The sequence below is a fragment of the Eubalaena glacialis genome, chromosome 8, assembly GCF_028564815.1.
Source record: "Eubalaena glacialis isolate mEubGla1 chromosome 8, mEubGla1.1.hap2.+ XY, whole genome shotgun sequence".
NCBI lineage: Eukaryota > Metazoa > Chordata > Mammalia > Artiodactyla > Balaenidae > Eubalaena > Eubalaena glacialis.
Window position 1 is genome coordinate 116,843,026 of NC_083723.1, and position 24,159 is coordinate 116,867,184.

General features: G+C 52.2%; 1 pseudogene and 2 gene segments (V, D, J or C); 2 read left to right on the forward strand and 1 right to left on the reverse strand.

Moving 5' to 3' along the window:
- LOC133096931 (T cell receptor beta constant 1-like) overlaps window positions 1–15,600 on the forward strand; it is a 46,369-nt gene extending 30,769 nt beyond the window's left edge. Inside the window, 5 exon segments of the C gene segment in view lie at window positions 11,032–11,076; window positions 13,665–14,051; window positions 14,754–14,771; window positions 14,944–15,050; window positions 15,377–15,600. Coding sequence covers window positions 11,032–11,076; window positions 13,665–14,051; window positions 14,754–14,771; window positions 14,944–15,050; window positions 15,377–15,397 — 578 coding nt within the window.
- On the reverse strand, window positions 4,006–4,133 carry LOC133097061 (U2 spliceosomal RNA; annotated as a pseudogene).
- Window positions 15,601–16,287: 687 nt separating the features above from the next.
- On the forward strand, window positions 16,288–23,900 carry LOC133096662 (T cell receptor beta constant 1-like). The segment is given in 6 exon segments: window positions 16,288–16,295; window positions 18,965–19,020; window positions 22,034–22,420; window positions 23,123–23,140; window positions 23,313–23,419; window positions 23,701–23,900. Coding segments are annotated over 6 exon segments (597 nt in total).
- The last annotated feature ends 259 nt before the right edge of the window (window positions 23,901–24,159 follow it).

Consider the following 24,159-nt stretch of genomic DNA (forward strand, 5'->3'; position numbering starts at 1 on the left):
AAGACAAGAGCTCCCTGGGTCTCCATCCCTCACGCTCCTGAGAAATCTGCCTTCTGTTCTTCCCATGTGATGGTACTGACATGAATACGCCATACTGAGTACTTTATAGGCACTTTCAGATTTAGTTCCCTCTCCCCTCTGGGGTGGTTATTATTCCAGCAGTACAGACAAGGAAACAGAGGTTCAGAGAAGGTTATTAGTTTACCCACATCCCTCATCCAGCATATGGCAGATCTGGAGTTTTGAGTCCCTATTTGCCTGGTCCCAAAGCCCAGCCCCTGCTTTCCCTACCCCATCTCGTGGGCTCTCCAGCTGCAGCTGTGGTCCATCAACTCTGCTGTTCAACATCTCTCCAGCTCATCCCCTGCCTCACAGCACTTTCTGAGGGGTGCTGGTCTCCTGCCCGTCTTCTAACCCTGTGCTCAGAGAGGTCCGGCCCGTTATTTGATTCCTGGTTAATACTTTCCTGATCTCTCACATTTTCAAAGTAGAAGCCAAGCTCCTCATCGTGGAGATGTAGGGTTCTTCCTGCTCTGCCCCTGCCTATGTTTCCAGCCTCGGTCTCCTCACCCCTCTCCTCCCCTGCTGTGCTCCAATGCTCAGAAGTCCTGGGGGTTTCCTCCAACAAGCATGAACCTCTGACCTCTAGCTCTGGACACGACTGGTCCATCTGGTTTGACGCGCTTCCCACCCACCCCTTCACCCTCTTCAGAAAAGCCTTTGACTCTTCCTGCTCCCCATCCTCTTCTCCACATCCCTGCCCTGGCCCCGTGGACCCTCTGGTCTGAGTAAGGAGTCCTCCTTCTCTTCCATGCTTTCTTCTATCACAGTTCTGCTCTTGCTGCTGAGTGTATATGGATGTATCTACCTTGGCCTTCAACCATGAGCTTCTTACGGAAGAAATCTTGCCTTACTCATCCTGGTATATCTACTGGTTAAACGACATCTGGATTATGGTAGGCACCCCGTGATTGAATGAATGAATGAACGATGAGCTAGGAGTGGAGGCAAACGTACTGAAGAAAGGAAGAGCCTTCCAGAAGAATGATTCTCAGAGTGTGGTCCCTGGACCAACAGCACCAGAATCACATGGGAATTTAGGAGAAATGCAAATTGTTAGGTCCCCACCCCTGACCTACTGAGTCAGAAATTCTAAGATGGAGCCCAGCAGCTTGCTTTTAACAAGACTTCCAAGGCATCCTGAGGAATGCCAGAGCTTGGGAACCAGTGTGGTAGAGAGAGCCCTAGACCAGTACTCTCTGTGAAAACAACAGTCACGAACGTCTTTACTAACTATATGCAGGCACCGTGATAAAATTTTACGTGTATTATTTCTGTCTCACAAGCGCTCCATAAGGGAGATGTTATTTTATTTATCATCATCATCATTCCCACTTTACAGATAAGGAGACTGGAGTTTAAAAAGGTTCAGTAACTTGCCCAAGGTCCACAGATGTAAGTAGAGGGCGTGGGTGGGAGCTCCGCAGTCTGGCTACAGGAGATGAGCTTGCCTGAGGAGCGGGGCCCCAGCGGCTCAGGTACAGTGCCCAGCAGGGCCCCCGGAACTTAAGTGAGGAAGCCTGGGTGCTGGTTCCAGCCCTGTCTCCTCATCCCGCACCCTTTAGCCTCTTCAGATTTCAGTTTCATCTGGGGAAATTAGGAGACAAAGTTTGGGTTCAAATGGGTCAATTAACGGACTTGAAAGTTTTCAGAAATTACGCATAGGTTTTATTCGCGTATCTCCTCCCTACATCCCAAGACACACCTTGAGAAAGGCACACAGGTAACTAACCAGCTTCCCCTCGGGTCCCCTGATCACTATACACATTCTTCTCGCCCCCTCAGGTGGCCACGCTGAGAGTGCAGCCGCTTAGGTCTAACAAAAAATAAGGAAAGGCTTCCCCCTGCTGCCCAAGATGATGAATGACCTCACTCGGCACCTGCCTGACTGGTCTAAACTCTTTTCACCCCGCCCCCCCCCCAAAAAAAAGCTTCGCGGGCACTTGGGCTACTAGCAGTGAGTGACACAGTGGCAAAGATCTGGGACAAACCCCATCAGGATAAAAAGTAGTTGTGAAACCAAGACAGGGTGGTATTCTTTGTAAGTCCAAGTCAGGATGAGAGTCCCCAGCTAGATGGTCAAAAGGAAACTCTTAGGGAGTAAATTAGTGACAGGCAAAAAGGGTTAATAAGGAAAATACTATATGGAACTAGATCAAAGTAAATCAGTACATTGATGAAAGTTTCTCAATGTGGAAAGGGAACAAGGAAGAGGCCTTGCCACCTTCCGATTGATAAAAGCAATTGATGACCTTTTTTTTTTTATTGGGCTACTGTGAGATCTGTCACTATTCCTGAGTTAAATAAACAGACTGTCTCCTCTTTTTCCTTTTTCCCTAAATTCTGAGCCGTGCCAGTTGCGGCCAGCTCTCGCACCACCAGACAGCACTCTGCTGTGCTTCCAGCTGACAGCTGCCCTTCTCCTCAAGGACGAGCCGTGGGTCCCAGGACTGGTGCAGAAGTGGAAATACCCAGGGTCATTTTGTGCTTAATTGTTTATTTAAATGCAAATTAATAAACCTAGAGATTTTGAGCTCAAAGTATCCCGGGGACTACTCAGAAATATGTATTTTTCACGAGCCTCCTAGGTGATTGGAGACTCACTGAGCAAATTCAAGACAGTACAACAGCTTCTTGTATAAACTGGTCTTCTTTGGAAAAAACGAGTTTGTAAATAAAACAAGTATCTTTTTTTTCCAGTGGCAGATTTTAAAATATCACTTAAAGCAGTATTTTGCTGCTGTTTTTCTTTTAAAATTTTATTGTTTTACTTTAAAATAAAATAGATAATAGCTATGTTATCTATTTAAAATAAAATAGCTATCTTTGGCTCAAAAATCAACACAATAAAGTTGACACAGAAATGTAAATTTTCCTTATACTCTGTCTCCTCCACTCACTCTTTTTTTTTTTTTAACGTCTTCATTGGAATATAATTGCTTACAATGGTGTGTTAGTTTCTGCTGTGTAACAAAATGAATCAGCTATCCACTCATTCTTAACAGGTAATCATTTTATCCATCGCTTTTGTATTGTTCCAATGTTTCTTCATGCAGCATCAAACAAACAGAAGTATAATTCTTATTTTAATAATAAGTATTCTTTTTTTTTTAATAAATTTTACACTATTTATTTATTTATTTTTGGCTGTGTTGGGTCTTCGTTTCTGTGCGAGGGCTTTCTCTAGTTGCAGCGAGCGGGGGCCACCCTTCATCGCGGTGCGCGGGCCTCTCACCGTCGCTGCCTCTCTTGTTGCGGAGCACAGGCTCCAGACGCGCAGGCTCAGTAGCTGTGGCTCACGGGCCCAGCCGCTCCGCGGCATGTGGGATCCTCCCAGACCAGGGCTCGAACCCGTGTCCCCTGCATTGGCAGGCAGACTCTCAACCACTGCGCCACCAGGGAAGCCCAATAAGTATTATTCTTATTTTGTTAGACAAAGGTAGCATACAGGAACCTTATTCTACAGCTTGTTTTTATCCAGTTAACATTATATCTTAGAAAGCTTTCCATAGCAGTATGAAACATTTTCATTCTTTTTTAGCATTGAATAATATTCTGTGTGAATGTATCACAATTTATTTACCCAACCCCTTACTAACGGGCACTTGAGTTTTTCCCAATCTTTTTGCTATTCCAAATAATGCAAATACTTTACACACTTTTTTTTTTTGTATGCAAGAGTAATTACAGGATAAACTCTCAAATGTGGGATTTCTAGGTGAAAAGCTAAGCACATTTGTAATTTTTATAGATATTTCCAAATTGCTCCCATTAAGAGTTGTATTATTTTGCACCCACCAGCGATCAATGTGTAAAAGTGCATATTTCACCAGAAACTAGACAATAGAATGGTCTTCCATAATTCAATTTGTCAATCATATTGGTGAAAAGTGACATTTCAATGCAGTTTTACTTTGTATTTATCATTGCAAGATTTCTTTTTCCTATGGTTAAGCACCATTTGGATCTTTTTTTCTGAACCTCTGTTCTTTGCCATTTTTATTGGGCTCTGGATTATTTTCTGATAAGAACAGATACTACACTTGATCTTAGCCAAAAGGCCGAGAAGCGATTGGATTATTTTCTAATTGATTTCTAGGAGTTCATCATCATGGGGAGATCAGCCCTCATGATGAGAATCACTAATGCTTTTCCCATACTGTCATTTATCTTTTGATTCTGCATCTATTTCCCCCTGTAAGTGTGTTATCGTTATGTGGTCGAGTGTCTTTTTTTCTTCTAGTTGTTGTCATAGTTTAAAAGGCAACGAAAAAAAAAAGGCAACGAAAGGAAGCGCCATCTAGTGAAATGAGATGCAGACCACTCAGCTGGAGGTTCAATTTCAAGGTCATCTTGCTCAGGGAGAAGAAAATATCTACCAAAAACTTAAAATGTTTCTGCCCTTCAGGGAAAAGAGGGAGAAGACCTTGACCGTGATCGCTTGGCCGTGTGATTGTATTTGAACGTTCCTGAGGCTGTATTCATTCAGTTCTCCACATCTGGTTCCCCCAATGTCTAAAGTCCACAGTGAGAAGTGCAGCAGCTGATGACACACGTGGTCCCCCCTCACCTCACACTGGTTAGAAATACAGCTCTCAGCTATCACTTTATCTACCCCTGGGAAAGCCCTACCTCTGTGTAGCTAGTGGCCAATTCTCCTTCAGACCACCCTGGAGGTTCAGAATTGGACCAACGGGGCAGAGTCTGGGTACGGAGTGCTGAAAGGTGTGACCTCTGGGTGGCCAGCATCGGGGCAGTCCCGAGATAGAAAGGGGCTGCTACTATGACGCCAGCTTGCAGAGGGGCGGATACCAGGGAAAGCAGCCCCTGAGGCACAGACACACGGCTCTGAGGAGCTAAGAAGGTCCTGAAGAAAGGGCATGAGCATGAGGAGGGAGCCTCCTGGCCTGGTCCGTCCTCCCCGCCACTTGCACCTGGGGTGGTGATGTCACCGCCTCGCCCTCCAGTGCCCTCACAGGGGCAGCTGCTCTGGTGGTTTCTCCCAGACTCCAGCTTGGAGGGGCGGACGCATGGGAGGAGACGTTTTTGTATAAAGCTGTAACGTTGTGAGGACAGGGGGGCCACGGTGATTCAACCCTACGGGAATCCTTTACAAAAACCTTTCTGCCTGTCCCAATTCCCACCGTCCTTCCATTCTTCTCCCGGGTCACAGGTCCAAGGGTGGTTTGGGTCAGAATGTCTCCACCTTCCCCCCGTCTACCTGTCAAGCGCAGGCCATGGAGAAGGACAGGCCTGGATCAGAGCTGAAGCTTCCAGGCAGAAAGGCCAGACATAAGAAGATGCCTCTGTGGCCTCATGGGTGAAGGTCTCAGAGAGACCCCTTTATCCCACCCCCTCCCCCTCCCCCCACCCAAGGACAAGGTCAATGGGAAGGTACATGGGAGGTGACCGTTCTATGAAGGAAGAAGCCAGCACTATCCCAGCCCTCCAGGGACAGTCACGGGTCTCTGGGACCCTGCCCTCCTCGCCAGGCCCACATCCTTCTGATGGACCCTCAGGAAGAATCAAAAAACAGGGCACAGGGCCCTCTGGATGGATTCTGCCCGTGTTCCGTGGCCCCAAGAGTCAAAAGTCGAAAACGTTCTTCTGTGCAATATCTGTAAAGCACAGGAGGGGATTCCTAGTCCCAGAGTCCACCAGGCGCCAAGCAAAACCCCCTCCTCTCTGCACACCTCGCATTTGTTTCCCTCCGTGCTCTGCGTCACTGTGCAAACACTGAAGTCTTCTTCGGAGAAGGCACCAGGCTCACAGTTGTAGGTAAGACATAGTCCAGGCCTCTCCTGGCCCCTCACAGGGGAAGGCGGGTCCCAAGCGTGCATTGTAAGGCGGCTGTATTCTGATGTGCTATGACTATACCTTTGGCCCAGGGACCAAGCTGACTGTTGTAGGTAAGGCCATGGTCTCCAGGTGGGTACCATGAGGGAGGACTCTCTCGGGGAATGTGGGAGGGAAGGGATGACCCAGCTTCTGGGTCCTGGGGCCCTGGAAAGTTCTGGAACGGTATGCAGAGTGTTTGAAGGGGGCTGGTGGCTCTGGGAGGGAAGGGAGCCATGAACACCCTAACCTCTCCCAGAATCCCAGCAGACAAGGAGAGGTTTTGAAGTGAATCTGGGAGGCTGTGCTTTGGAGACACCTACTATTTTGGGGAGGGAAGCCGGCTCACTGTCATAGGTAAGCCAGTCAGGGCTGGAGGGCTGGGAACCTACCGGGAAGGGCAGGGTCCAGATGGAGCCTCCGATATGGGTGCCTAGGTTAAAGCATGTTTTTATCAGAAAAATCTGAATTCTCGTCTTGATGAATTCTTATCTTGATGAGATGGATGGCCTCCATCTCCAATAATGTCATAGGCTCGCTGTGCCAAGCCTGGGTTTCCCTACCGAGAGGCAAGTAGTCTCAGCTAGAAAGGGGTCTCCTTGTCCATCTTCCATCTCCTTGGAGGGTGCCCCTCATGGCCTCGGTAGATGGGAGAGCGTCTGGCCTTGGATCTGTCAGTCCTGCCGTTTCTCTCCCTCGCGCAGAAAGGAGATGGACACAGGAGAGGGGGGTGAGAAGTCTCACAGGGGGCCAAACTGGTCCTCTGACCGCAGCTTTTTGGGTTGGACAGTTGTCACCCACTTCACCTCCGGGAGTTAAAATTCCGCCAAGGAAGGGGACGGGAGAGCTGCAGGGGGACCGGCGGGGGGGGTGGGGAAGGAATGGGAGGCGCAGGCACAGTTTCCCTGCCAGGCTTTAGTGTTGTGTGACTAATGAAAGCCTGTATTTCGGCAGCGGGACGAAGCTTTCTGGGCTGGGTGAGTAAAGGTCTTCCCTGGGGATGATGTATTGTAAGGCTGGAGTTCTAGAAGTTCCCCTTAGAGAAGGCAGGGACTGAGAACGCAGCAGAGAAAAGGCGGAGAGTGTGGGTGAGCGGAGAAGGTGCTAGGACCCCCAGAAGTTCTGGGGGGAAGCTCGTTTCTGGAAAGAAGGGCCCCATACCGGCCGCTCTGGGGTTTGCCACGCCCGTGTTATACTGTGGAGCGACCGGGCGCAGCACTTCGGAGGTGGGACTCGACTCTCTGTCCTGGGTAAGGCACAGGAGCCGGGAGACGAGGCCGTTGTCCCTTGGACCCGGAGTGTCTATCTCTCCGTCCAGCCCCGGTGGGAGGGGATTGAGTAAACTCTGGTCCCTGTGGGGCTTCCAGGGAGCTGGGTCTGCCGCCGCTTTAGATGAGGCTTGGTGGATTCCTCTGTTTGTCCTCTAAGTCTTCAGCCCATAAACTGCTTCCTTACTCTTCTGTCGGTGGTCCATCCCTCCTTCTCCTGTGCGTGGATCGGCCCCTCCTAAGCCTCCTCCTCTTTCCCCTCTTTCCCCAGAGTGTGCTTAGGCGTTTCTCCCAGTGGGATCCCTTTGGTCCAGAGCCGCGAATCCAGGCAGGGAAAGGTGGCCATCTCTGCTCTCAAGGAGCTAAGACTAGCGCTCTGGCTGGAGACCTCTGGGGGTTTTTGCTACAGCCTCCTGCAGCTGTGTTCCTATAATTCGCCCCTCCACTTTGGGATCGGCACCAGGCTCACCGTGACAGGTATCAGGCAGGGAGGGGGGTGTAAGGAGGGGGTCAGAACTGCCCTTTCCTTCCAGAGCATCTCCAGCTTGCTCCGCTGTGTTTGATGTGGCTCTTCGGCCGAGGGCTCAGAGGAGCTGTGCTTCTGTGCTTCGTCTCCCGGCTTTGTGTTTTCTCGTTCTTCTTCTTCTTGTTCTCCAAGATTCCTCTCCTCTCTCCTGTTTCAGCGGGTGTGCTGCTTTACTTTCCCTTTCTTATCTGATCTTCTCCATTTCCCCCCCTCCTTCTAACTCTGATCCTGCACTGTTGACCCCGTTTTGGTGAATAGCTCCGTCTTCTATGTTAAAATCCACCCCCAACACTTCCCTCCAGCTCAGAGCGCTGTCCTCGCCTTCCTTGTCCTCCTTCTCTGTCTCCAAGATCCATGTGTGTCTTCCTGAGGTGGTTTAAGGACTCAGGAGGCCATAGGGGAGCAGCTTGGTGAGACTGAGGTGGCTTGAGGGGGGCTCCTGAGCCCTAAGGGCCGAGGTCCGTGTCACGGCGTCATGTGAGCTTGCAGGGGTGGCCCTGGGGAACATTGCGCTTCGTGGGGGTCAGAGGAGGTAGGTCTGAATAAGCTGTTACAACTGGAAACTTACACCGTCTTAGTAACAGCCAAGGCAGAAAGAAGAGAAGTAGGTTGAGGCCCAGTGCTCTCAAACCTCAGCATCTGTGCTGAGATCAGCGAGTCAGAGGCCCGTCGTGAAACACTAACACACCATTACCACCCTCTGGAGAAAGCAGGCAGGTGGGAGAAGCAGGGCAAGGGTGAGATGGGCCTGGGCTGGAGTTATAGACACGGCCAGAGCAGTGGGCCACAGAGGTTCTACCAGATTGGTTGGCTGGAGCAGGCTTTGTCCTGCAGATGGGAGCACGTTCCAGGGAGTGTCATGGAAATCGGAAAGTACAAATCACTGGGATTCAAAATGCCTGGGTTCTGGGGAAGGAGGGGCTCATGCAATTTGCAAAGTGACCTAAACTGTCTCAGGCCCTCTGAGATGTATAAAACAGAGATGACAATGGTAGTCTCTTGGGGTCCTGAAACTGTAAGGGACTAAATCATGTGAAAATCCTTTGTAAAGGATTTACCCTCTTGTAGCCATCCTTTTCATTCTTGTTGTTTATCCTTACTCTGTCACAGAGTTTGCCTTTTTCCAAACCTGTGGCTCAATTTTCCCATTAGAAACATTTCCTAAACTTGGATAAAGTGGAGACATCTGGGTTTGCCATACTTCTGCTCCACAAACTCATTCCCAGAACAGAGCCAAACAGAGGGCACAGTACATTCTGGCAACAAGGAGGGTGCTTGAAAGGTAGACGTGTTTTTTTCCCATCCCTCCATGTCTTCACATGAGGGCCTGCCTTCCAACAATTCCAGAAATTCTCTCCCTTCTGTCAGGCATGTCAAAGGGCCTGGGACTTTATAATATGAACCCTCTGATGAACTGGCCCTCGGACTTTGGGATTTGTTCGTTTCCAAGCTTTTGCTGCTTTTATGAATAGAAAGCGTGGCTAGAGCTAGGATTCAAAAGCGGGTAGAGAGGTTTGCTGGGCACTGGAAATAAGAAAGGGTTCAACCCATGAACAGTTCCTTTCATGGGATTCCAGCCATCCTCGGCAAGCTACCACACACCCCGAGCACCCTGATGTAGCAGTCAGTGTGGAACATCAGATAGGATAATAGCCAGAGGCACGGGGGCTCCACAAAGCAGGTTACATGTAAAATCAAAACGAAACGTGAGTTGGGTAGAGAGAGTATAGAGAAAAGAATATGTCAGATGCAACAGGAAAAGTATCTCTTCTGGGGAAGAATGGCTAATTCTAATTAATATGTGCTGTCACTCAAACAGATAAGCACATACACCCTGCAAAAACAGGAAAATGATCATTGGAAAAAGTCAGTTTAGTTCTCAGGATCATGCTGCTAGTAGGAATCCTCTGCCTCAAAATCCAGGCTTATTTCAACTCTACTGTAATTGCTTCTAAGTCTGAAAAGTTAGACAGTCATGCACCAAAGAGGGATTTGAACTAGGAAGAAAATAGACAGATATACTCATTCGAGGGATAATCCTCCCAAGTACAGGGCTTTTCAAACACAGCCAAGAAAATCAGGATATAATGACACCTTAGGGACTTGCGGGAGGCAGTCAGTAGTGAGTGCCCATTGGGGGGAGAAAGAAGGGGCAAAGATGAGGGAGACTAACAGCAGACAATTGGGATGGTGACGCCCAAACAAACCCCCTCTGCCTCTCCCTGCTCCACACTAAGCTTCCCAGGAACATGAAGAATCACAACGTTAAAGTGGGATAATCATAAAACTTTTCACAAAACTTGCCCTTTGACAAAGCACTTGCAGGTGTGTCATTTGTTAAGCACTCACAACAATGCTGTGGGGAAGATATTACCCCATTTTTCAGTTGCAGAAACGAAGGCCAGGGAGGTTGCAGGTCACAGAAGTAGTAAGAGGCAGGGTCTAGCCTGGAACACTTCCCAGTCCAGCAAAATCTCCATCACAAATACCCCTTCCAATTTCACAACTACTGTAAGTCCCCAAGCCAAGCTGATTCTCTGCAAATTGGGGATGACCTCAGGCAGGGCCCAGATTTCTGTGTCCAGCTAGTTCTGGAGAGAGGTGGGAAGAGAGAAGCCAGGGAGAAGGAGGGTGGTCCCAGTCTGTGCCAGGGGAGGAGGGCAAGAGGGAGGAATTCTTGGTAGCCCCTTCCCACTGTGCTACTACAGTGAGCAGTACTTCGGGCCAGGGACCCGGCTCACTGTGCTAGGTAAGGAGGTTGCTCCAGGGGGGAGGGAGGATGGGCTGCCCAGCCTGGATGACCCCTTGAACCCTGGCTTTGGGGGCGTGGGCGCTGGACCCTCCTAGGCTGCTCTCTGAGAAGGCAAAGTTTGCTCCGGGGTCCCAGGGCTGTGTGAATACCAGACAGCTGTATTCTGGGGATGGCTCCAATCTGACTGTGCTGGGTAAGGAGGGCAGCTAGGGTCCCTGAACGCTCCCTAGGACGGGCTGGTGAGAAGTGGGCAGCTGCCCATCTCCATTTGGGGCTGTGCTCAGGGTCGGTGGGGACCTGGGCAGAGTCCGGGACGTCAGGAGAGGGCAGCGCCCGTTTTTGTCCTGGGCCTCAGGGCTGTGAGCCAAAACACTCAGTACTTCGGCGCGGGCACCCGGCTGTCGGTGCTAGGTGAGCGGGGACGCTGCCGCCGGGGACGCGGCGGGATGCGCGGCGGGTTTTTGCGCGGCGCTGGGGGGCCGTGACTCAGAGACCCAGTACTTCGGGCCGGGCACGCGGCTCCTGGTGCTAGGTGAGCGCGGGCGGCGCGCCTCGGTTTGGGGGGGGAGCCCCGGGGCTGTGCTTTACAGGCGCCGCCCTGCCCTTCGGGGCCGGCAGCCGGCTGACCGTGGTGGGTGAGTGTCCGCGGGCCCGGCAGCGGCGGCGGGGCGGGATGGAAGGTCGGAGCCGGGCGCTGGGACCCGGAGGGCGAGTGGCTGGGCGCTGAGGGGTTTGCGTGCGGGACCGGGACTCCGTGCTCCAATGAGCGGTATTTCGGCCCAGGCACCAGGCTCACGGTCACAGGTGAGATCTGGCTGCCTCCCTGCCTTCCATTCGCAGCCCATCGTGTCCCCGGAGATGGGTGGGGAGGGCTGGAGCTGGGCTGGGTTGCCAGGTGGCCATCTGTGGGGTCAGCTCTGCAAGGGATGAGGGGCCTGGGATGGGGTACTCCTGGTCCTGGAACAGAAGCAGAGAGCAAGGGGGGGCTTTGGTCTCTTCGTTTCTGAGATATTTAGGGACAAGGTGAGCATTGAAGAGAGAGAGGGTTTATTAGGACTCTGAGAGCTGCTTGATTGGAGAAAAAGACCGAGGAGGACAGTCTGGGCTGAGGGAAGGGCAGGAGGGTGTGTAGCTGATGCAAAGGGGAAAATGAGCCGGAGGGGCAGGAACAGGCAGGGATGAGCACGAGGTGTGGCCCCCTGCAGAGCCGGCTCTGGGAGGTGCAGATGGAGGCTTCCACAGAACAGAGGAGGAAAAGGATGACAAGAGTGTGGAACAGAGAGGTGAAAGAGAGAAACGCGAGGCAGTGAGGGAGAGAATCGAAATCAGCGGGGTTTGTTGATTTACTGTTTAGAAGTTTGGATTTAAAATTAGGTTTAAAACTCTTCCTCTCTTCCTAAGCCCCAGACCCCTGAGGGCCAGGCTGTGTGTACAGCACATGGGGGCTGGATGGGAACCTGGGCCGCTGGGTGGATTTACTCACCAAATGTACCCCCCTCATCCCCTAGCCCCAAATCTCCCTCCTCACACCATGTCTTCTAGGTTAAACAGCCAGATGGTGCAGGACATGCATTAAAATGCAGATATTTTGCTTGTGAGGTGAGGAACATTCCCAGAAGGATCTTAGGCTCTTAGTGCTGGAAAAGGACCTTAAAGGTCACCTGCTGTTGGGAGCATTGAGGCTCCAGAGGGGAAGAACCCCTCAATACTGGTATATTTACCTGGATGATTTGACAACAGCAAGCGCTGTTTGTAGTTAGGCTCATTGAGATGGAGCCAATGAGACTCAGCTGAAGTGTGTGTTCCCAGAGGAAAGCTGGGTTCCTGTGATCAGCCAGGGTGGAGAAAAGCAGGAGACCTCAGATCCAGGTAAATCTGGGTCCCAAGCCCTAGCCCTTTAATGATCCAGTACCTCGGAAAAGTGAATCTGTGTGCACAGGTCACACACCCAGGAAGCCAGCCCTGAAGTCAGGTCACATCCAGGGGAATGTGAAGAGTCAGTTAGAAGAACATTTTCTCCATCTTCCAGCCTAAACTAGATCTCTTTAGAATGAGTTGCCTTCCTTTTAACAGAATTGCTCAGAAACAAACAAAACAATCGATAAAAAGCAAAGAGCAGAATAACATGAATGTAGGAGGGCCCAGAAGCAATGAGGCAGCCAGATGAAAAGGCCGCAGGGGCATTAACTGGAATGCCTTCACCTGGAGCCCTGGGGGACGCCACAGACCAGAGGCTTCGTTGTAGCAAGACAGCTGGGAGCAGAAGTTGCTCTGATGGTCTCAGATGCCTATTTAGGAAGCTTGCTGGTAGGGAAAAGTAGAATACGTGGATTCAAAGGGGCAAAGAAGGTTGAAGATGCCTGAATTTGAAACACAGGGAGATGGCTCTCTGTCTGAGCTGAGGAAACTCAGGGGTACGTGGAGGCAGAGGAATGGCTAGGATGACCTGCTGAAGCAGCAGAAAGAAAGAAAACCTCCCATTCTCATGAGCACACCCTAATACAAAAGCCTGTCCTCACACGAGTGCCCCCAAATATGCCATCTGTATATTGTCATCTGAAGAAAAACCCCCAACCCAAAAATGACCCCCTTAGCCCCAAACCCCCTTTACTCCTCGGCCCCTCAGACTCACATACAAGTAACCCAGCTGAGGGCAGGGGCTGTCTGAATCCTCATATCATTTCATCTCCACCCCCACTCCGGACAGTCGGTGTTGGGATTCTCCCTTCACAAGCAGGAAAAATGATGCAGAGACATTGAGAGACTGTCTAAAGCCATGTTGGTGGCAAAGTCAGTTCCAAGCTTTGAATTCCGTTATTCTGCTTCCAATCCAGTGCTCTATTTAAATAACTACTGCATAGTATGGGGAGAAAAACACAGGTAAGCTTTTCTTGACGGATAAGAAATCAAATAAGGGGAAAGAAGAGACATTACTCAGAAGGTTGGGCAGTACCATTTGTAAAGCCACCTTAGGGGCCGGGGACACAGGAGACAGGCCTGTCGTAGGGTCAATACAAAGGCCAGGCAGGCCGAGGGAGAACAATCACAGAGGAGTGGTTGATGACCCCCAAACAAACAACCAGGACCTACTACTACGTAATTTCCTTTTACGATGACCCCGTGGCCCCCTTCCCTGTGCCCCCGATTCACAGGCACAGGCGCAGCCCTGCCACGCCCAGCCGGCTCTCCGGCCACCCCTGCTCCCAACCCCTCTCCCTTCCAGACGACCTGAGCAAGGTGACCCCACCCAAGGTGGCTGTGTTCGAACCGTCAGAAGCAGAGATCTCCCGGACCCAGAAGGCCACGCTCGTGTGCCTGGCCACGGGCTTCTACCCCGACCACGTGGAGCTGAGCTGGTGGGTGAACGGGAAGCAGGTCAAGACAGGGGTCAGCACGGACCCTCAGCCCCACAAGGAGGACCCCAGCCGCAATGACTCCAGCTACTGTCTGAGCAGCCGGCTGAGGGTCTCCGCCCCCTTCTGGTACAACCCTCGCAACCTCTTCCGCTGCCAAGCCTGGTTCCACGGGGTCCCGGACGAGGACGAGTGGAAGCAGGACGGGCCCAAACCCGTCACCCAGAACATCAGTGCCGAGGTCTGGGGCCGAGCAGGTGAGCCGCTCCGGCAGGGTTCAGCAAGGAGGGAGGCAGAGCAGACAAAGGGGGAGATCCAGGGAGGAGAGCAGAGAGACTAGATGCAGAATAAAGGGGAGGGTGTGGGAAGCCCACCGTGAGGGAGGACAGGGCACCTCGGGCTAATTCCTCCCCCAGATCCCAGATCGTCAGCCCAACTCAGCTGTGCTGAAAGGTCCCCCTCCCTACCCGCCTGCACAGCTCAGGGTCTGAGCAGTGGGTCCTCATCCCCTTCAGTGCTGCCATGTTCCGTGACCTTCAAGGATGCTGCGGCCACATCGCCAAAACAGAAGGAAGGTGGTGCTAGGACTCTGACCAGAGGCTGCCCTGAGCCCGGGAGTCTGTGCTGACTACAAGTCTGGCTTAGTTTTTTGTTTTTCTTGGTTTTTTTGAAAGCAGCTCAAAATACCACACATTTGTTATTGTATAGTTTTGATGGGTCAGGAATTTGGGCATAACTTAGCTGCCTCGTCTTCCTCAAGAGGCTGCAATCAGGTGTCAGCCAAAGCTGGAGTCTTATCTGAAGGCTCAACTGGGAAAGGATCCACTTCCAAGCTCACATGGTTGTTGGCAAGAGTTAGCACCTTGCCAGCTATTGGACTGAGGAAGGCTGGCTTAGTTTTGAATCTGCTTTTGAAGATGGACTCTCTCATCCATTTCCCTCCCCCTTTTTTCTTTCAGACTGTGGCTTCACCTCAGGTAAGTGGCCCCCTGTTCCTTTGTCTCCATCTCTCATGGTCTTTGCTCTGGAACCAGAGAATGCAAAACCCAGGGACCCTGGTAGGGCATGGAAGGGGGGGGTGGTGCGTGGGCAAGGAGACCAGAGATCCCTGCTCACAGGTACCTACCTGCTCTCCCTTCCTGCCAACAGTGTCGTATCAGCAAGGGGTCCTGTCTGCCACCATCCTCTATGAGATCCTGCTGGGGAAGGCCACCCTCTATGCTGTGCTGGTCAGCGCCCTGGTGCTGATGGCCATGGTAAGGAGGAGGGCAGGATGGGGCCAGCAGGTTTGAGGTGACAGTTGAAACACAGCAACTCATACCCAGGAACACAGAGATCCTGCCAGGACCAGAGTGGGCAGAGAGGAAGAGGGGAAGTCACCCACATGCTTCAGAAGACACCTTATACCTCTGGGATCACAATGCAAGCGCCATGCTGTGAAGGAGAAACTGGGGTCACCTGAAAACCTAATGGATGGATGTTGGGGGAACCCTGCTATTTGTCTTGTCAGTGGGACACCCTACTTCCTTTCAGTCCCCAGCAATCCTGGCTCCTGGTGACCCCCAAACTTTCTCTTCTTCAGGTCAAGAGAAAGGATTCCTGAAGCCAGCTTAGACGTGGAGCCAGGAGCTTCCAGCCTGTTATTGCCCTGATGTGAATTCTGCTTTTTCCATTCCTACCCAGTGCTTCAGAAGAGGTGCTCTCATCTCTCTACGCATCCCAGTATCTACCCGTGTGCATGTGCCCCAAACACTCATGACCAAAATCTCCCTAGCCCAAGGGGGACCCTGGCGGGCCTGAACTGATTCAACCAATAAAAATGGCCTGATCTGGCTTGAGTCTGCCTTATGAGTGTCTAGATAACTCTTCCGTCCATCTCTGAAGTCCCATGTGACTCCAGCCAGGGTAGAAACAAGAGGTATTCAAGAAAGTGCAGTCCCCTCAGGTAGGAGGGTCAAGGGACCCAGCCTGTGGCTGGTAGGTACTACTCCTCATTGTCGGGAAAACTTAAGTACATGTGAAAGGGTGTGATTGGTGAAGAGAGAGGCTTACTCTGGAACAACCTAGAAAAAGTTGTGATGCTGCCTATAGGAAATTTCTGTCCTACCTGGACAAAGGTGCTCTGAGGAAGAGCTGTGTCCACTTGCTGAGTGGTCATGTCCCCATGGCCAACAAAGCTGGGTGTCATATACATCACCCACGCTCCTCTCCACTGTCTCCCTGAGGGCACTACTCAGCTTCCTTCGTCACCAAGGAGTGATTCCAGGTGAGAAGAAGAGAAATTACTATTACTATCTATTCTCATTATCAGATGTATCTTCCAGTTTAAGTTACAAAGCTGGTTATAAATTTCACTCTAGTGAATTAAATGTGTGTGAATATGTCCCTGATCAGTCCTGGGAGGATAGAAAATAAGTTTCCCTAAAACCAAGGATCAGCTCTGTTGGTATTTCTAGAAATCCTTCCAAAGCTCTTTACTGTCTCATTGTCACCATGGTGATGTAACCCAAAGTCCTCAGGAAGGCATAAAAGACCCACCATTGTCCTCCACCACTTTATCCACACTCACCCTCACTCCTGTCACCCTGAACCCCCGAGTCACTGGCTCTCAGGTCATCTTGCACTCCTCTACCTGGAATGACACATATGTGAGCTCCCACTCATCCTTGCAGATTCAGCGATGACCTCTTCCCCAGCAAGTAGCCTTCTCTGGAGGATCTTTGCCCCTTACTCCATGCAACTGGATGAAATTCCCCCTGTATTTTGCTATCACAGTACCCTGTGTGCATCTCCTTCCTGCCACTGACCACAGTTGATGGAAACTACCTCTTTCCTTGTCTGGCACCCCCACTAGAAGGTCAGCTCCTTGAGGACCAGGTTGTGTTGTATTACAGTATCCTTGCGACGTGGCATAGTACCTTGGTTCAGTGTACTAACCCAATAAATTTCTCTTTAAAGAAATGAATGAATCAATGAGTTTGCCCAAAGTGACCCAATTCAGGAGCAGATATCACCCTAAGGCCTGCCTGAAACAGCCATCTATCGTCCCCCTCACAGGCCTGCAGCACACAGCCTCCTCCCACTACTGCAACACTGCGTGCATTCTAACATGGGTGTCTGCACATATACCAACACACATGCATAAACACATATGTCTACCTGTATGCATGAGCAGAGGAGCCTAGTCGTTAAGCACATATCATTGCAACATTTGCTCGTAACCTTCAAGAAAACAAAGATACCCAGGTCGCAGTCCCCAAGAAGCTTCCCTGTTCATAAGGGGGATAATTCATGAATAGAAACAGTTAACATACAAGGTGATGCTTTCAACAGCAACGTGAGCTGTCTCCTAAAATGCAGGCAGAGGCTAGCACTAGGTTTCTGACTGGGACCATCAGGGGAGAGTCTGAGAAGGTGGCAATTCTTCAAAGGAAGAACTGGTCTCAGTTAGCCATGTGGGAGAGAGGTCATGATAGTCAGATGGATGAACAGGATATGAAACTACAGGGTCAGGTACTCCTGGGTACTTCTGTTCAGTGGGCTGCGAGGTCCAAGGTGGAAGTCATAAGGCTGAAAAGGCAGGTTGGGGCTTCCCGCTTTGAGAGTGGACTCTATCCTTGCAACCAGCATGAGGCCTGGCATATAGTAGATGTGCATTAAGTATCTGTGGACTAATGAAGGGGAAGGAGCTTGGACCCTATTCAGGAAGCAATGGGGAATCGCAGAGCTTTCCAGGCTGTGTGTCCTCCTGCCCTAAGTTGCCATCACCTGCTCTAGGGATGCTCCTCCCACCCGCCTCACTATAAATGCCAGTCTTTGCAGGTGGGCACAGTGCATCCCAGAGGGGAGCCCTGATGACATAGGAGATCTTCTCAGGGTGGCGTAGGTTCCAGGAGGGGCCTCTCTGTCCCCTTCCCCCTCCACTAGCACCCTGACATTCCCCAAGCTCCTCCCCACTTTCGATTACTCTGAGTTTTTTTCCCACCCCACTCAATCAGACCAACCTCTGCCACCTGCACTTCCTGCCTCTGCGCAGTCGTTAGGGGAGGGGGACAATAGAAGAGGACATTTTTGTATCATAGTGTAACATTGTGGGGACTTCGGGGGGGGGCACGATGATTCAGTTAGAGGAAGGGCTTTTACAAAAAGCCCTGCCTCAGAAAATAGCTCCACCTGCCCAGGGGGGGCTCCTGCATAGGGAGAGTAGCTGGGAGAGATCTCCTGAGCGGGTCCCTGATGTGATCTCGCAGGGATCTGGACTCAGTGATCACCTCTGCCTCTCCCTGCTCCACACTCAGCTTCCAGGAAAGTGAAGAATCAAGCCATTAAAGTGGAATCATGAGTCAGTGCTTTTCACAAAACTTGCCCTTTGACAAAGTACTTGCAGGTGTGTCATTTGTTAAGCACTCACAACAATGCTGTGGGGAAGATATTACCCCATTTTTCAGTTGCAGAAACGAGGGTCAGGGAGGTTGCAGGTCACAGAAGTAGTAAGAGGCAGGGTCTAGCCTAGAACACTTCCCAATCCAGCAAAATCTCCATCACAAATACCCCTTCCAATTTCACAACTACTGTAAGTCCCCAAGCCAAGCTGATTCTCTGCAAATTGGGGATGACCTCAGGCAGGGCCCAGATTTCTGTGTCCAGCTAGTTCTGGAGAGAGGTGGGAAGAGAGAAGCCAGGGAGAAGGAGGGTGGTCCCAGTCTGTGCCAGGGGAGGAGGGCAAGAGGGAGGAATTTTTGGTAGCCCCTTCCCACTGTGCTCATACAATGAGCTGCACTTTGGGCCAGGGACCCGGCTCACTGTGCTAGGTAAGGAGGTTGCTCCAGGGGGGAGGGAGGATGGGCTGCCCAGCCTGGATGACCGCCTGAATCCTGGCTTTTGGGGAATGGACGCTGGACCCTCCTGGGCTGCTCTCAGGGAAGGCTAAGTTTGTGCCTGAGTCCCCAGGGCTATGTGAACAGCAGGAAGCTGTATTTTGGCAATGGTTCCAAGCTGACTGTGCTGGGTAAGGAGGGCACCTGGGGTCCCTGAGCGCTCGCTCGGGCGGGCTGGAGAGAGGTGGGCGGCTGCCCATCTTCATTTAGGGCTGTGCTCGGGGTCGGTGGGGACCTGGACTGAGTCCGGGACATCAGAAGCGGGTAGCGGTGGTTTTTGTCCTGGGCCTCAGGGCTGTGAGCAACAACCCTCTGTTTTTCGGCGAGGGCACCCGGCTGTCTGTGCTAGGTGAGCGGGGGGCCCTGGGGCGTTAGGAGGGGAGTGGGGCGATCAGGACACCAGCAGGGCCGCGGGACCCCTTTTTGTGCTGAGCCCTGAAGCTGTGAGCACTGACACTCGGTACTTCGGCGCGGGCACCCGGCTGTCGGTGCTAGGTGAGCGGGGACGCTGCCGCCGGGGACGCGGCGGGTTTTTGCGCGGCGCTGGGGGGCCGTGACTCAGCCCCAGTACTTCGGGCCGGGCACGCGGCTCCTGGTGCTAGGTGAGCGCGGGCGGCGCGCCTCGGTTTGGGTGGGGAGCCCCGGGGCTGTGCTTTACAGGCGCCGCCCTGCCCTTCGGGGCCGGCAGCCGGCTGACCGTGGTGGGTGAGTGTCCGCGGGCCCGGCAGCGGCGGCGGGGCGGGATGGAAGGCGGCGAGCGCGGGGCGGGGCGGGGCGGACGCGGGCACCTGGTTCGCTCGTAGCCCTGAAGCAGGGCGCTGGGGACCGGGAGCGTCCTGGGGCTGCGGGCGTTTGAGTGCGGGGCTCCTCACTGTGCTCCTATACGCAGTATTTTGGCCCAGGCACCAGGCTCACGGTCATAGGTAAGATTTGGATGTCTCCCCTCCTTCCAGCCCGGCTCCTGGGGGGTCCCCAGAGATGGGTGGTGTGGGCTGGAGCTGGGGCGCGTGGCCAGTTGTCCATCTGGGGGTCAACTCTGCAAGGGAGGTGGGGAATATTGGGTGGGGAGGGTATTAGGTAGGGATACTCCCGGGACGGGAATTTGGACAGAGGGAAAGGGGGGCTTTGGTCTCTCTGTTTCTGAGATATTTAGGGACAGGGTGAGCATTGGAGAGAGAGGATTTATTAGGACTCTGAGAGCTGCTTGATTGGAGAAAAAGACCGAGGAGGACAGTCTGGGCTGAGGGAAGCGCAGGAGGGTGTGTAGCTGATGCAAAGGGGAAAATGAGCCAGAGGGGCAGGAACAGGCAGGGATGAGCACGAGGTGTGGCCCCCTGCAGAGCCGGCTCTGGGAGGTGCAGATGGAGGCTTCCACAGAACAGAGGAGGAAAAGGATGACAAACAGGAGTGTGGAACAGAGAGGTGAAAGAGAGAAACGCGAGGCAGTGAGGGAGAGAATCGAAATCAGCGGGCTTTGCTGATTTACTGTTTAGAAGTTTGGATTTAAAATTAGGTTTAAAACTCTTCCTCTCTTCCTAAGCCCCAGACCCCTGAGGGCCAGGCTGTGTGTACAGCACATGGGGGCTGGATGGGAACCTGGGCCGCTGGGTGGATTTACTCACCAAATGTACCCCCCTCATCCCCTAGCCCCAAATCTCCCTCCTCACACCATGTCTTCTAGGTTAAACAGCCAGATTGTGCAGGACATGCATTAAAATGCAGATATTTTGCTTGTGAGGTGAGGAACATTCCCAGAAGGATCTTAGGCTCTTAGTGCTGGAAAAGGACCTTAAAGGTCACCTGCTGTTGGGAGCATTGAGGCTCCAGAGGGGAAGAACCCCTCAATACTGGTATATTTACCTGGATGATTTGACAACAGCAAGCGCTGTTTGTAGTTAGGCTCATTGAGATGGAGCCAATGAGACTCAGCTGAAGTGTGTGTTCCCAGAGGAAAGCTGGGTTCCTGTGATCAGCCAGGGTGGAGAAAAGCAGGAGACCTCAGAACCAGGTAAATCTGGGTCCCAAGCCCTAGCCCTTTAATGATCCAGTACCTCGGAAAAGTGAATCTGTGTGCACAGGTCACACACCCAGGAAGCCAGCCCTGAAGTCAGGTCACATCCAGGGGAATGTGAAGAGTCAGTTAGAAGAACATTTTCTCCATCTTCCAGCCTAAACTAGATCTCTTTAGAATGAGTTGCCTTCCTTTTAACAGAATTGCTCAGAAACAAACAAAACAATCGATAAAAAGCAAAGAGCAGAATAACATGAATGTAGGAGGGCCCAGAAGCAATGAGGCAGCCAGATGAAAAGGCCGCAGGGGCATTAACTGGAATGCCTTCACCTGGAGCCCTGGGGGACGCCACAGACCAGAGGCTTCGTTGTAGCAAGACAGCTGGGAGCAGAAGTTGCTCTGATGGTCTCAGATGCCTATTTAGGAAGCTTGCTGGTAGGGAAAAGTAGAATACGTGGATTCAAAGGGGCAAAGAAGGTTGAAGATGCCTGAATTTGAAACACAGGGAGATGGCTCTCTGTCTGAGCTGAGGAAACTCAGGGGTACGTGGAGGCAGAGGAATGGCTAGGATGACCTGCTGAAGCAGCAGAAAGAAAGAAACCCTCCCATTCTCATGAGCACACCCTAATACAAAAGCCTGTCCTCACACGAGTGCCCCCAAATATGCCATCTGTATATTGTCATCTGAAGAAAAACCCCCAACCCCAAAATGACCCCCTTAGCCCCAAACCCCCTTTACTCCTCGGCCCCTCAGACTCACATACAAGTAACCCAGCTGAGGGCAGGGGCTTTCTGAATCCTCATATCATTTCATCTCCACCCCCACTCCGGACAGTCGGTGTTGGGATTCTCCCTTCACAAGCAGGAAAAATGATGCAGAGACATTGAGAGACTGTCTAAAGCCATGTTGGTGGCAAAGTCAGTTCCAAGCTTTGAATTCCGTTATTCTGCTTCCAATCCAGTGCTCTATTTAAATAACTACTGCATAGTATGGGGAGAAAAACACAGGTAAGCTTTTCTTGACGGATAAGAAATCAAATAAGGGGAAAGAAGAGACATTACTCAGAAGGTTGGGCAGTACCATTTGTAAAGCCACCTTAGGGGCCGGGGACACAGGAGACAGGCCTGTCGTAGGGTCAATACAAAGGCCAGGCAGGCCGAGGGAGAACAATCACAGAGGAGTGGTTGATGACCCCCAAACAAACAACCAGGACCTACTACTACGTAATTTCCTTTTACGATGACCCCGTGGCCCCCTTCCCTGTGCCCCCGATTCACAGGCACAGGCGCAGCCCTGCCACGCCCAGCCGGCTCTCCGGCCACCCCTGCTCCCAACCCCTCTCCCTTCCAGACGACCTGAGCAAGGTGACCCCACCCAAGGTGGCTGTGTTCGAACCGTCAGAAGCAGAGATCTCCCGGACCCAGAAGGCCACGCTCGTGTGCCTGGCCACGGGCTTCTACCCCGACCACGTGGAGCTGAGCTGGTGGGTGAACGGGAAGCAGGTCAAGACAGGGGTCAGCACGGACCCTCAGCCCCACAAGGAGGACCCCAGCCGCAATGACTCCAGCTACTGTCTGAGCAGCCGGCTGAGGGTCTCCGCCCCCTTCTGGTACAACCCTCGCAACCTCTTCCGCTGCCAAGCCTGGTTCCACGGGGTCCCGGACGAGGACGAGTGGAAGCAGGACGGGCCCAAACCCGTCACCCAGAACATCAGTGCCGAGGTCTGGGGCCGAGCAGGTGAGCCGCTCCGGCAGGGTTCAGCAAGGAGGGAGGCAGAGCAGACAAAGGGGGAGATCCAGGGAGGAGAGCAGAGAGACTAGATGCAGAATAAAGGGGAGGGTGTGGGAAGCCCACCGTGAGGGAGGACAGGGCACCTCGGGCTAATTCCTCCCCCAGATCCCAGATCGTCAGCCCAACTCAGCTGTGCTGAAAGGTCCCCCTCCCTACCCGCCTGCACAGCTCAGGGTCTGAGCAGTGGGTCCTCATCCCCTTCAGTGCTGCCATGTTCCGTGACCTTCAAGGATGCTGCGGCCACATCGCCAAAACAGAAGGAAGGTGGTGCTAGGACTCTGACCAGAGGCTGCCCTGAGCCCGGGAGTCTGTGCTGACTACAAGTCTGGCTTAGTTTTTTGTTTTTCTTGGTTTTTTTGAAAGCAGCTCAAAATACCACACATTTGTTATTGTAGAGTTTTGATGGGTCAGGAATTTGGGCATAACTTAGCTGCCTCGTCTTCCTCAAGAGGCTGCAATCAGGTGTCAGCCAAAGCTGGAGTCTTATCTGAAGGCTCAACTGGGAAAGGATCCACTTCCAAGCTCACATGGTTGTTGGCAAGAGTTAGCACCTTGCCAGCTATTGGACTGAGGAAGGCTGGCTTAGTTTTGAATCTGCTTTTGAAGATGGACTCTCTCATCCATTTCCCTCCCCCTTTTTTCTTTCAGACTGTGGCTTCACCTCGGGTAAGTGGCCCCCTATTCCTTTGTCTCCATCTCCCATGGTCTTTGCTCTGGAACCAGAGAATGCAAAACCCATGGACCCTGGTAGGGCATGGAAGGGGGGGGTGGTGCGTGGGCAAGGAGACCAGAGATCCCTGCTCACAGGTACCTACCTGCTCTCCCTTCCTGCCAACAGTGTCGTATCAGCAAGGGGTCCTGTCTGCCACCATCCTCTATGAGATCCTGCTGGGGAAGGCCACCCTCTATGCTGCGCTGGTCAGCGCCCTGGTGCTGATGGCCATGGTAAGGAGGAGGGCAGGATGGGACAGGTGATTGAAGGGAGAGGGTGGAATATCATGAAGGGTAAGTGAGGGGGTCTCAGAGTCATGTCCTGGCACCTCAGTGGAGTTATAGTGGGGCTGCCAGACTGGGGAGAAAGTCCGAGATCATCAGAGAATGTAGCTTTAGAGGATGGGGAGAATCAACTAGCTCTACCGAAAATCAGGCCCTAGTGTCAGCTTCCTCTGACCCACTCCTACTGTTCGGTGGCCCCTGGCACCCTGACAATGTCCTCTTTTCCTCAGGTTAAGAAAAAGGATTCCTGAGACCAGCTCCAAAAGTGCATCCTGAGTCATTCTTTATCCTCACCTTGGATGCTCCTTAACATGTTTCCAGTCTGTGTTCCTGAAGAGTTTCTCTCTCTCCACCTTTTATCTCCTTCCTACACGGATATCTGTCCCTTCTCTCAGCTTCCCTGCAGGTTGAGCTCCTCACCACTGAATCTGAAACTGACTAAAGCAATAAAAGTGTCATGGTGGGCTTGACTGTGTCCCAGGAGTGTCTATGGAGTTCTGCCCTTCCCTGTTCTACCTCTGATTTAGGGAAATCACCACCCCTCAGGCATACAGAGTGATGGACCCTCCTCTCTCACCAATGCCGATTCCTCCTGTTCATCCTGATGGAGGATGGACCCCATGGTCCACACCTGGGTATTCTGGGCCCCAGTGGGTAGGGTTAGTTTGAAGGGCAAGGAGCTGGACTCT